This window comes from Cebus imitator, unplaced genomic scaffold, assembly GCF_001604975.1.
Source record: "Cebus imitator isolate Cc_AM_T3 unplaced genomic scaffold, Cebus_imitator-1.0 Scaffold163, whole genome shotgun sequence".
NCBI lineage: Eukaryota > Metazoa > Chordata > Mammalia > Primates > Cebidae > Cebus > Cebus imitator.
In genome coordinates this window covers 1,939,126-1,955,511 of record NW_016107478.1, presented here as the reverse complement: position 1 = coordinate 1,955,511, position 16,386 = coordinate 1,939,126, and the positions used below count along the sequence as shown (strand labels likewise).

Sequence of the window (16,386 nt, the reverse complement as noted above, 5' to 3'; positions counted from 1 at the left end):
AAAAAAAAAAAAAAAAAGTCATTGCTGGCTAATGAAAAGAGGAAGAGTTCTGGAAAGATGTCAAAAGAATGTGTTTGTAAACAAACATGGATGAAATCTTAGCTAAGAACAAAAAACCTCTAAGAAACATGCCTTGATAAGTAATAAGCAGAATGCAATGAATCATCTTGCTACTATACAAAGGTATGTGATATACAAAGGTCATATTCATAGGTGCATTAGCAATGGCACTTTCCAAAGTTTCTCACGTGACACAAGAGCCTTCACAGTAAGCCCACTAGCAGCTATTGAATTCAAAAACTTAGCAAAACTTTTTATGCTTTATGTTTTTAACCATATGTAAAATACATAAATCTCACTCTATTTATCCATTTGAAAATTTTTCAGGCAATTTCTAAACATACCGTATTTCCAGGTCTTTTAGCATTGTATAGGCAAAGATGAATAAGATACACTCTTTAACCTAATATCATAATTTAAGAGAGAAAAAAAGACACACTGAGAAACAACTAGTTACAGGATGAGAATTAAATAAGAAAAGCATGAACAAAATGTTGATAAAATAGAAATGAATGCACCTGTGGAACGTTAACGAATGAATGGAAGTCTATCAGGTCAAAAAAGAAAACAGAAAAGGCATCAAGGCAAAGAGAATAATATAAACAAAGATATGAAGACATAAAATCTATGTTAGGTTTAAGAAACAAGGACAAGTTCAACGTGGCTGAAGCACTGGTATTTCCCCTTCTCTTCGTTGGCTAGGGGTGAGGTGGCGAGGGCAGGAAATGAGACGTTAGGAGAATCATTCAATTAACATCATTATTATTCCTATGAGAAAATATACGTAAAAGAAACAAAAAGAATAATCACCTTATGTCTTTGATAGTTGCTCGTTTCAGTGGGTCAACCTGAAGCATATGCATCAGGAGAGTGGCGACAGAACGATTGAGATATTCTGGGATATAAAAGACACCACCTCGGATCTTCTTAAATAACGTAGGTACATGCTCATCATCAAATGGGAGGGTGCCACAAAGAAGGGCATACAAGATAACACCACAGCTCCAGATATCAACTTCAGGACCCGCATACAATCTAAGAAAAAAGATGACAACACAAACCTAAAATGCAAGTATCACTATTGCTCTCTATATGTATCCTACTTGTATATATACGTAGTCTACCTTCAGTACATATTCATTTCCAAGGTCTTTATTGAAGTCCATGGCCACTCCCCAATATTCAATCGTTGCTCCTCAAAGAGAATAATTAGTCTAGCCAATTACTATTCAAGTCTGCCAAGTGAATAGGGTATTTTTATTTGTCACAAATTCATTTAACTGAAACATACTAATTAAAAAATATAACACTTTCTGTGGTTGATTTTTGAGGGAAACAAAAGCAGATGACCATAAACTTGAAAAAATACTATAGTGTATAGGTTAAATTTTTTTCTTAAAGAACTATTACAAGAAAATATACATATAATAGAATTTTTAGCCCTGGTACAGCTTTAAAGAATATTTAAGGCCAGTCACTGTAGCTCACACCTGTAATTCTAGCACTTTGGGAGGCTGAGGTGGGTGGATTGCTTGAGGCTAGGAGTTTGAGGCCAGCCTGGGCAACATGGTGAAACCCTGTTTTTACTTAAAATATAAAATGTAGCCAGGGATGGTGGTGAACACTTGTAGTTCCAGCTACTCAGGAGGCTGAGGTGGGAGGATCACCTGAGCCTGGGAGGAGCCAGTGAGATAAGATTGTCCACTGCACTCTAGCCTGGGTGACAAAGATAGACTCTGTCCCAATAATAATAATAATAATATCAGTTGCCTAGAGAGAGTATTCTGTCTAAAAAAAAAAAAAAAAAAAAAATTAAACATTAAAGTACTTAATTAGTACTGTGTAGACAGTATTTATCCTGTATCACATTATCCTGCGTATTTACCACTTGCACTCTCATCACTTCCTAGCTCATATGACTAAAATTAGCTTTGATCCAGATAACTTATGCTTATAGTGTTATTCCTTTTTTTCCTCTTACCTTTCTACAGCATTACAATTCTCATGACAGCATATTATCAAACTCAAACCTGGGTCTGGGGTAACAAAGTAAATCTCTACTATTCCAATAAAAAGGATATAATGTTTACATAAAAATGGCAATTGTTTACATCATTTGCTGTATTGTTCAAACTCTTTGCAATGGACTGAATGCTTACAGCCTCCCAAAATTCAAGTGTTGAAATCCTAACCCCCAAGGGGATAGTATTAGGAGGTGGGAGCTTTAGGGGTGTGATTAGGTCACTAGCGCAGAGTTCTCATGAATGGGATTGGTGCCCTTGTAAGAGCAACCCCAGAGAGATCCCCTCTCCCTTTCACCATGTGAAGTTACAGTGAGCATACAGTAGTCTATCAGGAAGCAGACCCTCACCCAGATACCAAATCTGATGGTACCTTGATCTTGGACTTCACAGCTTTCAGAACTGTGACAAATAAATTTCTGTTGTTTATAAGCCATCAACGTTATCGTATTTTTCTTACAGCAGGCCAAATGGACTAAGATAATACTGGATCTGCTATTTGCAATAATACTTTTACCATATTTTCTCTCATAGGATTCTGTTAACTTTTAAAAATCACACATTGATCACTGTAGAAAGACTTGAGATTACCATTGCAATCTGTATAAACATTTTTATAATGTACCAATGAATAAGTTATATGAGTAATTACACAATTTCTACTTGTGTAGTTTAATTTCATGAAACAATATTGTCCCCCAAAGTCTCATTCTTCCAAAGACAAAATATAAAACAATGCTGTATACATTTTGAAAAATATGCAAGTTAAAGAACTGTATCTAATAAATAAATAATGACACTAGCTTATATTTTGTAAATTCTTACTTTCTTATCTGTACTTTTCTAAAATAAAAGAGATGTTAAATCAGGGTGTACTTCAGTTATTTTTCAATGGGGAAAACTTCATAGGTATATTTATAATGATATCTAAATGAAATGTTTAAAATTTTTTAATATAACCATTATCCCTTCAACAATTGAAAAATAAATGAACAATTCAGTTCTACCATTTTAAAATCTTACCTTCCAAAGAGAATATATTATAATGAAATGTTATCAGAGTGAACACAAGATTACAAAAAGTTTACACTTCACTGATTATTACCTGCCTGAGATGACTTCAGGTGCCGCATAATTTGGAGATCCACAACTAGTTCTTAGAAATTCACCATCTGACATCATATTAGATAATCCTAAAAATAAAAGTAATGTTTATCTGGTGCTAGATTTTTTTAAAAGTAAAGAAAGTCATATAAACAGGAGCAAAATTTCAAGTCCTTAACCATCCACACATCGTTTATTAGTTATTTTATTTTTTTAAAAAAGGCAGTGGAAAGCATTTGACTGAAGCAGATTATCTCAGAGTGCTTACACTATAACAAAAAAGCTAAAGAACATCTCACGTATGAGTGAAACTAAATTTCTTTTCCAAATAAAAATGTTGATTCCCTTCACAGATTAGGTTATTCTGAAGCACATTAACTTTCCCAAACATGAAAACATCAAAATATTATTTATCTATTTCCATAGTTGAAAGAATAAAACAGAAACTACTACTTTTTTGTTCTACACTTTCAAAAGCCTCTTTAAATTCTATAATTAGAAACCAGATGGCCTCCAACTCATAAAGAGATTATGTTCCAAAAGTTTTTAATTTAGAAATATTTAATTCAACATAGAAAATATAATCTATTGAACCAAAAATCTAGTTGAGCGATAACACTAAATGAATTTCATGATTTAGAGAAGGAAGAGAAACTACAGTAGTAGTTTCCTAGTTTTTAGATTAAAGACAAGGTAAAGACCACAATAGGTAGCACTAGCCAGCACCTGACTATCTTTCTAATCTCTCACTTCCTAATCTTTTTCTCAAATACCCTATTAAGGCATCCTTTCCAGGTATGTTTAACCCAAAAAGTGTTTGAAGTATAAAAATCACATTTTATGTACCTTTTACCCCTGACAAAAACTAAGCTCTAATTAAGTTATGTTACCCTAAGGACTTCTTTGTGGATCAATTCAGAAGGGATTTTTTCCAAAACTACATGCAAACTTTCAGGTACCTCTGTTTATATGCATTCATCAGAGAAAGTGCTCATAATTTCATGAGATTTTCCAAAGAAGTTTGGGACTCCTCCCTTCTCTTCAAAAACAAAACAAAACAAAACAGTTATGCATCATTTTCCTAGGAGAAAATGTAGATTGAATGAATTTATCTTGATGACAGCCTTCTAACTTCTCTAGAGGTATCCACATTTTTAAAGTGTATTTAAATGAACAGAAAAAGCTACAAAGGAAATTTCAACTAATCCCGTTACATGGTACAGGATGCACAAGTTTGAAATGGAAAGTTCTTAGTTCTATAAGTTGTTATTGACATGCTTTAAAAGGTAGCTAGTATATTCCTAAACAACCTTGGAGTTACATACCAAAATCAGCTATCTTGGCATTCATATGTGCATCCAACAGGACATTCTCTGGTTTCAGGTCTCGGTGAACAACCATATGCCTATGACAGTAATCCACAGCAGACAGAATCTGCTGAAAGAGCCGCCTGGCTTCCATCTCTTCAACCTATCAAGCATGAAAGAAACTGCATTAAAATATCTGGGGCTGGGCGAGGTGGCTCATGCCTGTAATCCCAACATTCTGGGAGGCTGAGGCAGGTGAATCACCTGAGGTCAGGAATTTGAGACTAGTCTGACCAATGTGGTGAAACCCCATCACTACTAAAAACATAAAATTCAGCCGGGCATGGTGGCATGTGCCTATGGTCCCAGCTACTGGAGAGGCTGAGACAGAACTGCTTGCACCTGGGAGGTGGAGGTTGCAGTGAGCCTAGATTACACCACTGCACTCCAGCCTGGGCAACAGAGTCAGGCTCTGTCTCAAAATAATAATAATAATAACAATAATAATAATATTTTGGACATCTATTTAACAAGAGTTTTAATTTCATAATCAAGCTAAATAAAATTAAGCGAGCTAGAATTATGTTGGAATTCTCAACAAATCAGACAAAACATCCAACCAAAAGCTTGTCAAAGCTCAACATGTCAACAGACGAGTTTTTCTTTATTGCTAAGCAGTAATATTTAAATTTCAATTAATATCATTAAATGTGCACAATGTTTTGGGGAACTGACAGTAAAACAAACTAAAACAGAACATACGTGAAAGTGCTAAGAAAAGGAAATAACTGATCCTCAACATGATTTTATGAAACACATTTTGAAATGCATCAGCATCATGTTGGCAATTAAGTGGAACATGTTTTCTAAAATCAGTATTTCAAAAGGTATACAAGAAATTTTGTCTAACACTGTATATGTTTAGTTGAGCACTATTATAGAAACAACTTTAACCTTGACGAAATCTTTGCAGTGTGCTATTTCCCAATATTTTCCTCCTTATTAGAGGTTTAGTGTACCAGATAGTATGTTACTCACCCGTCCATGCTTACAGATGTAGTCAAATAATTCGCCTCCAGACACATATTCCATTACCATAAAAAAATCTGTTGGAGTGCTGATCACCTGGTATCTTTTTGGTTAATAAAAAAAAATTAACAAAATATGTCACTTTGACCAAAATCAACCGGGCATTTCTACTCTGGCTACAATTTTATATTTCAATGTTTTATAATACTTTAAGATGACTTATATTATCAAAATAATCATAGAGCTATAAACATGGAGCATTACAAAATTATTCTACTTCTTGAGGCTCATGGCCATTCCTTCAGATCCTCCCTTTCATGTTTACTAATTTTTGAAATCTTTCCCTCTGAACAACTAAGTTAAGCATTAATTTTTCCATTTAAACAAAATTTGTTTACAGGCAAAGAAGATGAGGTATCACATATTTAAAGATAAGTAGAAAATATACTTGGGCCAGACATGGTGGCTCATCCCTTTAATCCCAGCACTTTGGAAGGCCGAGGTGGGAGGATCACTTGAGGTCAGGGCAACGTTTCGGGGAATTGACAGTAAAACAAACTAAAACAGAACATACATGAAAGTGCCAAGAAAAGAAAATAACTGATCTTCAACATGATTTTCTGGAACAGATTTTGAAAAGCATAGGCATCACGTTGGCAGTTCAGTGGAACATATCCTCTAAAGTCAGTATTTTACCAGCCTGGGCAACATAGCAAGACCTCATTTCTGTGAAACATGTAGATATCATATATATTTTTTCCTGGACATGTAAAATGGTACTACAGAGATATATTCAGCAAAATCCAGAAAGTGAAAAATGACCATTTCTTCAACAAACAAAATGCAAGAAAAAAAGGGAAAGGATAAACTATATGTTAAAAGTAACTCAAGAGACAATTTGACCAATTATACTATATAGACTTATTTTGATTCTTATTCAAACCAACTTTAAAAACCATTTATGAAATAATCAGGAAAGTCTACATGCTGATTAGGTGGTGGATAATGTTGTTAATTATTTTAATTAAGATGTGATAATGATGCTATGTTTATGTTATTTAGAATGTAAAAAGTATTTTCTAGAGTAGCTACTGAAATGTTTACAGATTAAAAAGATAATGTTGAGATTTACTTCAAAATAATGTGGTGTAGGGGAAATGGGAGGGAAGCAGACAAAACAATGAATTGACTATTGTTGAAGCTAATAAAACATACATGGGGTCTCACAGCTTTACTTTTGTAAATGTTAATTTCTCTCATGAAAATTAACTCTGTGTGTGTGTCTGTCTGTGTTTCTAGGTACCCAAAGCTGGGCATATTAAGAAATAATTTTTAAATGTAGCTTTATTTGGTAAAATAAAATATTTTCCCAAAAACTACAACTTATACCCCTACACACAATTTTACCAAACCAAGTTTTAAAGACTTTAAAATTAAATATAATACTAAGTTTTATTTAATTTTGAAACAGACTCTCGCCCTGCCACCCAGGCTGGAGTGCAGTGGCAAGTTCTTAGCTCATGGCAACCTCCACCTCCTGGGTTCAAGCGATTTTCCTGTCTCAACCTTCCAAGTAACTGGGATTATAGGCATGGATCGCCATGCCCGGCTAATTTTTATATTTTTAATAGAGACGGGGTTTCGCCATGTTGGCCAGGCTGGTCTCAAACTCCTGACCTCAAGTGATCTGCCCGCCTTGGCCTCCCAAAGTTCTGGGATTAAAGGCATAAGCCACTGTACCCGGCCTATAATATTAATGTTTTAACTTAAGGTTGCATTAGATATTTATATAAATGAACAATTATTCTACTTTTTAAATAAGTTGTTTGTCTATAAAGGTTTATCTATCATCTAGTTGATTATGAGCAGTATCTAATTTATAATTAGTTACTACTTAGGGCCACAAACTATATAGCTGTGTCATTTTTGCATGGCTTAAAGGGCCCCAGCAGAAGGCCCAGATAGGAGCTGATGCTCTCCTTCAAGTAGTGTGTCATGACATAGGATGTGTCAGATACAGGACAGCCTTTTGATAATTTGTCCAGCCAGATGGGGCACCTTTTATTAATGTACACAGATGCTGGTATGTGCTAGTTCATGGGCCTTGTTACTACTTCCCAATAAAGAGGAGGAGGAAATTGGCCAGAAAGTTGGTAATATAACTATATATTTTAAGAGAGCACATATCATGTATAAATTAAATGCATGAAAAAAGCAAAGTATTACAGCTATAATACTGAAAATAATTATAATTTTTCAGAATGAAAATATATATTCTTTTTTTTTTTTTTTTGAGGGCTGGAGTGCAATGGTGCGACTTCGGCTCACTGCAACCTCTGCCTCCCAGGTTCAAGTAATTCTCTTGCCTCAGCCTCCTGAGTAGCTGAGATTAAAGGCACGCCCCACCACACCCCTGCTAATTTTTTGTATCTTTAGTAGAGACAGGGTTTCACCACATTGGCCAGGGTGGTCTCGAACTCCTCACCTCGTGATCCACCTGCCTCAGCCTCCCAAAGTGCTGAGATTACAGGCGTGAACCACTGCACCCATCCAGAAGAAGTATTTTTAATAGCAATCATTAGTCTTTGGGAAGAAACATGGCAAGATATCCTAATTTATATAAAATAAATGAATATAACTAAAGAATAATTTAGATTACTTCAAATGAACTTTGGAAAGGTAATTATACCGAGAACTCTAGAAGAAATAGTGTGTGTGTGTCTGTGTGTGTGTGTGTGTGTGTGTGTGTGTGTGTATGTGTGTGTGTGTAGGCTTTCGTAGTTTTATAAAAGCTATCTTTACAGGCATCAAAGTGATCATGTAAACTGAATAGTGTAGGGCAGGTGCATCTGCTATCGCACCTCACTGTAGGCTGGTTTGATTTAGTAACAATTCTCAATCATTTCTGTGCTCTGTACATCCTAGCTGGGGCACAAAAGAAAAGAAGTGATAACATTCTAATAAATAAATTTGGCTGTCATTTCTGAGTATATCACGGGTCTTCAATCGATATTCTTGGAAGAAATTATTTTATGAAACTTCTAAATCCTTAGCAGTCACTGTCTTACACTAAAGGCCAGTCTAGAACAATGAAAACTGTAATATTACTAAGCACTTACTGTCTACCAGACACTGAGCCATTATATGGTGATAGAACATTTATTGAGTACCTACATGTATTGTACTTGGTGAGATCAAAAGCAGGTGCCTTTACTTGTGAAGCTTACAGTTTAGCCAGAAAGACAGACATTAAATAAACAGTCTCTTCAAATACAAATATGATCTCCAGTAGCCTCCCAATTTAGGATTCTCAGAGGTTTCCCATTGCTCTTAGGTCCTGAATAAATCAGGCCCTTGCCATCTCTATTGTTTGGTCTTACCTTTGAGTCACAACACTGAGTCATACTACTTTTTTCAATGTTAGTCATGCTGTACCTCCTCTTGCTACAGCTCCTTTGTATAAGCTGTTTTCACTGACCTGAATCCTATACTATGACCCAAACCCTGATTAGATCTCAGCTTAAAAGTCACTTCCTAAGTCCAGGTGAGGTGCCTTTTTGCACTCACAGATCCGTTTTCCTGAGCTTCAAAATACGCACCTCAGTTTGTAATTGTATGTCTTTATTATTACAATAATTTGATTAATGAATATGTACTTAGCAAAGTACCTAAAACAAAGTAGGTATTTAAGTAAATGCACAGATTAGCACTTTTAAATAACGTGAGTGCTTGGAGCCAAAACCAGAGTAATCTGAAACTGAAAAGTCATACCAACATTATAGCAAAACTTCAACCAATAAAATTTCCCTTTGTCTCTATCCCTAGCTAGAATGCGGTGGAGGCAAAGGGAAACAAATCTCAGAAGAAAGAAGTCTGAAGAAGACAGTTTCACATTAAGGATTTAGTGGAAAAGGCAAATTCCAAGATTACGTTCTAAGACTGGCCTGAGTAAGTCAAATCTCTTGTGCTTTCTAAAATACAAGTATATTGAAGTATTATAAAAAATTCAATCATGTATCACTCATACGTGTCAGTGTTATTTTCTTAGTACAGCAGAGAAGTAAACTAATGTGCTTTTAAAATTTTTCAGAAACAGCATTTATAATTGGTAAAAAATTAATTATTCAGAAAAGTCCTATGCATTTTCCAATTGACCAAGTTATATGCATTTTTAGGCAATATCCACATAAAACAGTATATAAAAATTTAAAAAAAAAAAAACAGAAATCTTTCTAAAGTTAGCCAAAAATCAACAATCCTGAGTACACCTTTGTGGTGGTCAAATCTATTAAGATTTTATAATATTATTTATGTATCTACATACATATAAGATTTTTCTTTAGTTAGAACTCAGTTACATAGAAATGTAGCAATCATCCTTGGTTCATGACACTTGTCTTCAGTAGTCCATGAATAACCTTTTATTTAATTACTATTTTTAATAAGGTAATACGGACAAACCCATCACTCAGACAAAAGGCCAAGACCTTGACAACAGCTCCATCTAATTCATACAAGGATCTGCATTCCCCATCCCATCAGTACATGTCAAGGAGAAAATCTGCTTCTCACCCAATGTAGCTGTCATCCTGAATGCCGTTTATCTTTTCCTTCCTACCTCTTTTATACCATTTATATAGGTACATATGTGTGTGTATCCCCTCTCTCTACATATGTATATTTCATATATAAGAATAACTCATATATATGTTACACTGGTCTTTGCTTTAAAAACTAGGTATCATGCTTTATGTAATATTCTAGTAGTTATTTTACTGAGATTCATCCATATTTTGTTTGCTATAGTTATCTGATTTGACCATTAATAAATACAATATCCTATTGTATTTATTCGTCTACTCTACCACTAAAGAGTAGGTTGTTTCTACAATTTTGCTACTATTTGCTGCTGTGAACATTGGTATGGTTTATATGTTTGTCCCCTCCAAATCTCACGTTGAAATGTGATTCCCAATGTTGGACATGGGGACTGGTGGGAGGTGATTGGATCATGGGTGCAGATCCATGCCTCATGAATGGTTTAGCACTACTGGCTCAGTAATAAGTGAGTTCTTGCTCAGTTCATGAAAGAGCTGGTTGTTTAAAGGAGGCTGGCTCCTCCTTCTTCCTCTGTTGTTCCCCCTCTCACGATGTGACAGCTTGGCTCCCAGTTGCCTTCTGCCATGATTGTAAGCATCCTGAGACCCTTACTAGAAGCAAAAGCCAGCACCATGTTTCCTGTATGGCCTGCAGAATTGTGGGCCAATTAAACATCTTTTCTTTATAAATTACCCAGCCTTCAGTATTCTTTTATAGCAATGTAAAAATGGACTAAGACAAAGATTCTTCTACATGGCTAGATTTCCTCCTTGACACATACTGGTGAGTCTAACTGCTGAGTCACAGTTATTGTGTATGTTCCAATTGAAAAGATAATGCCAACTGCTTTCCAAAGAAAGTTTGGCAATGCTAAAATCTTTAGAAAAGTGGTGAATTCATATATTCTTCAACACTTGCAAAACATCATATACATTTCTTCTTATAAAATGCTGTGTCTTTTGCCCATGTTTATTGAGTTGACGGTGCTTTTCTTATTTATGTATGGTCATATAGAATAACAAAATTTTCTATAACAATCTAGAGTCTAAGTTAATTAATGCCTTGGTTATTAACTTTGTAAAAGCATGTTTTACACCATCATTTCACAATGAATTTGGCTTTCACTTCCTCTGTAAAGAAATCCATACATATCTCTAAAGGGTAACTTTAAAAAATGTGTGTATGCATGTGCATGTACAATATGCAATACTGTTATCATGCATAAATTTTAAGAATCATGAATGTCATCAAATATCCAATCAGAAGATTTCATGATACAAACACAGTCAATATATTGTAATTGGTTGATTTGTCTCCTATGTCTCTTCTAATGCATAGGTTGCTCCTCCATCTATTTTTTTTGTTGTTGAAGAAACCAGTTAGCTTGTGTTAAAGAGAATTCCAAAGTATCAGTTTTGTTTGTTTCCTTTATAGCAGCAGAATGTACAACTTCTAACCCACTGTTAAATCTAGAGATTTAAGAGTGATCAGATTTCAGTTTCATTTTTGCAATTTTTGTTTTCATTTGAAAGACTAGGTAGTGTAGTATAAATCCAGCCAAAATATATAATGTATCTCTTTTTCTGATACATTAGAAGTCATTGTTGGTCAGAGGCTAGATGCATTAATTCACATTAATTTAATGAAATGTTAAATGCTGGCAAATTTGCAAAGTCTAGTAATGAATGAATTCTGATCTAAAAGAAACTCTTACCCAAAACTTCCTCCCTCAAAAATCTCATTATCTTTGAAGTGCAGGCCATCAGATAATACCTCCTAATACCTTTTCACATTGTAGTCATCAATCAATCTTCTTACTAACTCCCTCTCATTCTGAATTAATGTCTTTTTCCCTATTGCTACTACTGTCACTGCTTTAGGTAAGTGATATCCTTATAGATGATCTATGATGTAAACATGTAAACAGACATGTTAACATGTCTAGAGTTCAGTCCTTGGACTTCTTGTTTATCTATACTCATATCTTTGGTAATCTCATCCAGTCTTAAGACTTTATCTTAACATATGGCCTTTAAGTTATTTGAACACCTCATTTCTAATTATCTTTTCCCACACTATACACTGCCAACCACTCTATGGTCATATACTTTCGAAGACTAACTCCTCAAGCTATGCACTGGATTCTCTCCCACACTTACCAAAGGACTTGGCTTCTATAATTAGCCCCTCTTCCTTTTGTATCAATTCCTTCCTCTTGACTGAATCACTCCTTTTGGCATACCAGCATTCTATAGTATCTCCCATTTTAAAAAGCAAACCTTGTTTAGACTCCACATTCCCTTCTGGTTGCTACCTATGGTTATTATCTCCCCTTTTTTTAATCTCATATTCTCTCTTATACCCTTTATATCAGGTTTTTGCCCTCATCATTCCAATGAAATGATTCGTTTCAAAGACAACAGCAACCTCCACATTGCCAAATCAAACAGTTAATTCTCATTTCTTGTCTTACTCAATATTCACCAGTAAAAGGGACGGTCGGTGATTTTTCTTAAAACACTTTCTTCTCCTGGCTTCAAGATACCTGATTCTCCTAATTTTCCTCCCACCTCACTGACCATTTTCATTCCCTTTACTGGTTCCTTCTCATGTTTCAGACATGTTAGCATCATAGTATTTTAGTGCTCAGTCCTTGGACTTCTTGTTTATCTATATTCATAACCTTGGTGATTTCATCCAGTCTTAGGCCTTTAAATATCTTAAATAGAGTCTATCTGCTGATGGATTTCAAATTTCTCTCTCTAGCTTATACCTCTCCCCTGAACTCCTGATTTCACATATTCAACAGCCTACTTACATCTCTACTTGGATGCCTAATTAAGCATTTCAACTTCATAAAACCAAAATTAAATTGTTGAAACCACCCCCCTAACATCCCACCTCAAACCTGTTCCTCCTACAATCTTCTCCACTTCAGTTACTGGCAACTCCATCGTGGTTTTTTTTTTTTTTTTTTTTTTTTTTTGCCGAGGCCAGATGCCTTGGAGTCATCCTTAACTTCTTTCCTCTCACAACCCACATTTTATCTTTTAGCAAATGCTGTTGACTCTACCTTGAAAGTACATACAAAACACGCTTACTTCTCAACACTTCCACACTGTGATCTATTTCAAACCAACGTTATCTACACAGATTACTGCAATTGACTCCTAATTGGTTTCCCTGCTTCAACTCTTGCTCAGCTACGGTCTAAACATATGTCAGATCACATCACACCTCTCATCAAAGCCTTCCAATGGCTTCCCATCTTACTCAAGAGTAAAAGCCAAAGTTCTCACAATGCCCTATAATGCCCTACACAACTTGGCTTTATGTCTCTGACCTCATCTCTTACTCTAATCCTCCTAGATCATTCTGCTCCCTTGATCTCTGACCTGCAGGAATTTCCACTTTCCTTTGTATTTGCTGCTCCCTCCATGTGTAACGTTCCCCCTACAGATATCTACATGGCATATCCCCTCATCTCTTCACTGTCTAATATATGACATATTATATAATACGAGATTTATTGTCTATTTCCCCACTGCCCCTCTGCCACACACTAATACAACCTTCATTACAGCAAGGATTTTGTTGTTGGCTTTTTGTCTGCTGCTGTATCCCTAGTGCTTAAATGGTGCCATTCGTTAAATGAATGGATCAACAAACAACCTGTCTTTCTGGCCTTATTTTTCCACTTTCTTATATGTACTCTGTGAACCAGTCAAACAAGGCTGTTTGTTCCCAATATATCACATTCCTTACATTTTCACTCTTTTGTTCTTGCTTGGGCTCCTAGAGCCATCAGGACCTTGTTCAAACTCTATATGGAGCTACAAGTAATTACTGAATACCTACTATTGTGCTAGATGCTGGAGAGATAAAGACAATATATGATATCTCCATTACATGTCTAATGGGATTCTTAGCTTACCATGGCCAAAACAGTATCCTTCATGTTCACCCCTCTCTAATGTTTCTTTTCCATTCTTCCCATCTCAGAAAATGACACCACTACCTAGTTGCTCAAGCCGAAGCTCAAAATCCCAGTTGCTTATGCCAAAATAAATAAATAAATTCCTTTCTTTCTCCTCCCTTATCTAACCCATCAGTAATTCATTAGTTCTCCCTCCAAAATACATATCAAATCCATTAATTTCTCTCCATCTAAACCAGGGCTGTTTAATAGAACGTCCTTCAGTGACAGAAATGTTTTTTTTTTTATCTGCTCTGTCCAACATAGTGGCCACTAAACATATGCAGCTATTACGTGCTTCAAATCTGGCTAGTGTGACCACAGAACTAAATTTTTCATTTTAATTAATTCAAATTTACACAGCCACATGTGGCCAGTGGCTCCTGTATTACACAACACAAATCTAGATTACCACTTTGGTTAAAGCCACCATAATCTCCCAGGTAGAGTACAGCAATAGCTTCCCAAATGGTCTGTCTGCTTCTACTTCTGCCACCATACTCATTCCATACTATACTTGTATCATGTCACTTCTCCAACTCTCTAAAAGTTCCCACTTAGAACACAATCAAATCTCTCAGCAAGGTCTTCAAATCCCTTTATTATCTGGTCCCCACCTGCTCTTTGAATTTCTGAACTACTTCTCTTCTCACTCCACTCCTGAGATTACATAATCTTCCTTTGCCTACGACACTTGAAGTTTGTTTCACCTCTTGGACGTTGCTCTTCCCCTGGCTTTGAAAATACTCTGTCCCCAGATTTTCAAATGTCCAGGTCTTTATCATACTTTAGGTCTTAGGTCAAACCTATCTTCTCGGTGAGGCTTCTTCATACCTAATCTAAATTAGCCCTTCTTCCTTCCTAGTCACACTCTGTGACAGCACCATGTTTCATTCTCTTCATGGCACTTATCTTTGCCTAAAGTGATCTTGTTAATTTGTTTACTTACTGTACAGAACATAAAAAGCACAAGACAGAGACTTTGTCTTTCACAATTATATCCCCTATGCCTAGAACAGCACCCATCCCATAGTAGGTGCTCAACAAAAATTTGAATAAAAGAAAACAAAACCATAATTCCTGCTCCTAAGTACTTCAGTTTTGTGGGAAATACCAACAAGAAAATGTGCTATTACAACGCACTTTAAGGGCTTTGGAAAAGGTGAACATTGAGTGCTTTGGGAGCAGAGGAGTTAGAGCCTAATCCAGTCTTACTGGGTAAAGCAGGTTTTCGGGGGTACAGTTGATCCTCAGACAATGTGGGGGTTTGGGTGTCAACCCCTGTTCAGTCAAAAATCCATGTTTAACTTTTGACTCCTCCCCAGCTTAATTACTAATAACCTACTGTTGAGCAGAAGCCTTACAGATAACATAAATAATTAACACATATTGCATGTTAAATGTATTAGATATTGTATTCTTATAATAAAATAAGCTAGAGACAAGAAAATGTTATCAGGAAAATCATAAGAAAGAGAAAATATGCTGAATACACATTAAGTGGAAATGGATCACCATAAAGGCCTTTATCTTTGTCATCTTCATATTGAGTAGACCAAGTAGGAAGAGAAAGAAGAGGGGTTGGTCTTGCTGTCTCAGGGCAGCAAAGGTGGAATAAAATCCACATATAAGTAGACCCATGTGGTCCAAACCCATACTGTTCAAGGGTAAAATGTAATTGCACTTAGACAAGTTGGAATTGGCAGCCTAGGGAGAGGGAGATATGGATAAAGTATTCCAAGCAGAGGAAACAGTGAAGTACAACAAATAAAAGATGGTAACCTGACAGAGCAAAGAAAAATGGAGAAATTCAGAGGACGCTTAGGAAAAAGAAGTGTAGACCTTAATGATTTATTGTGTGTAAGAAATAAGGGAAAAGAAGAAATTAAATATTATGCCCAAGTTTTGGGCTTGGGAAACTGCATGAATGGTATTTTCATTTACTTCCCTTCCACTCCCCTGTCCCCCCAAAATAGAGGAGGAGTAAGTGTGGAAGAGAGAGAAAAGGTTAGCTTCAGATGACTCAGTGACTTTAGAATGTGAACATCCAGAAGGCTGGGCGCGGTGGCTCAGACATGGAATCCCAGCACTTTGAGAGTCCAAGGTGAGCGGATCACCTGAGGTCGGGAGTTCAAGACCAGCCTGATCAACATGGAGAAACCCCGTCTCTACTAAAAACACAAAATTAGCTGGGTGTAGTGGCATATTCCTGTAATCCCAGCTACTTGGGAGGCTGAGTCAGGAGAATCACATGAGCCCAGGAGACAGGGTTTGCAGTGAGCCATATCAC

General features: G+C 35.9%; 1 protein-coding gene across 1 annotated transcript in view; it reads right to left on the bottom strand.

Annotated features, from left to right (window-relative positions):
• Window positions 1–16,386, bottom strand: part of PRKAA2 (protein kinase AMP-activated catalytic subunit alpha 2) — a 63,095-nt gene that overhangs the window by 11,550 nt on the left and 35,159 nt on the right. The window contains exons 3-6 of the mRNA XM_017543989.1: window positions 5,531–5,624; window positions 4,511–4,655; window positions 3,187–3,274; window positions 871–1,095 (exon numbers count right to left, since the gene is read on the bottom strand). Coding sequence (XP_017399478.1) covers window positions 871–1,095; window positions 3,187–3,274; window positions 4,511–4,655; window positions 5,531–5,624 — 552 coding nt within the window. The remainder of the gene's footprint in view (window positions 1–870; window positions 1,096–3,186; window positions 3,275–4,510; window positions 4,656–5,530; window positions 5,625–16,386) is intronic.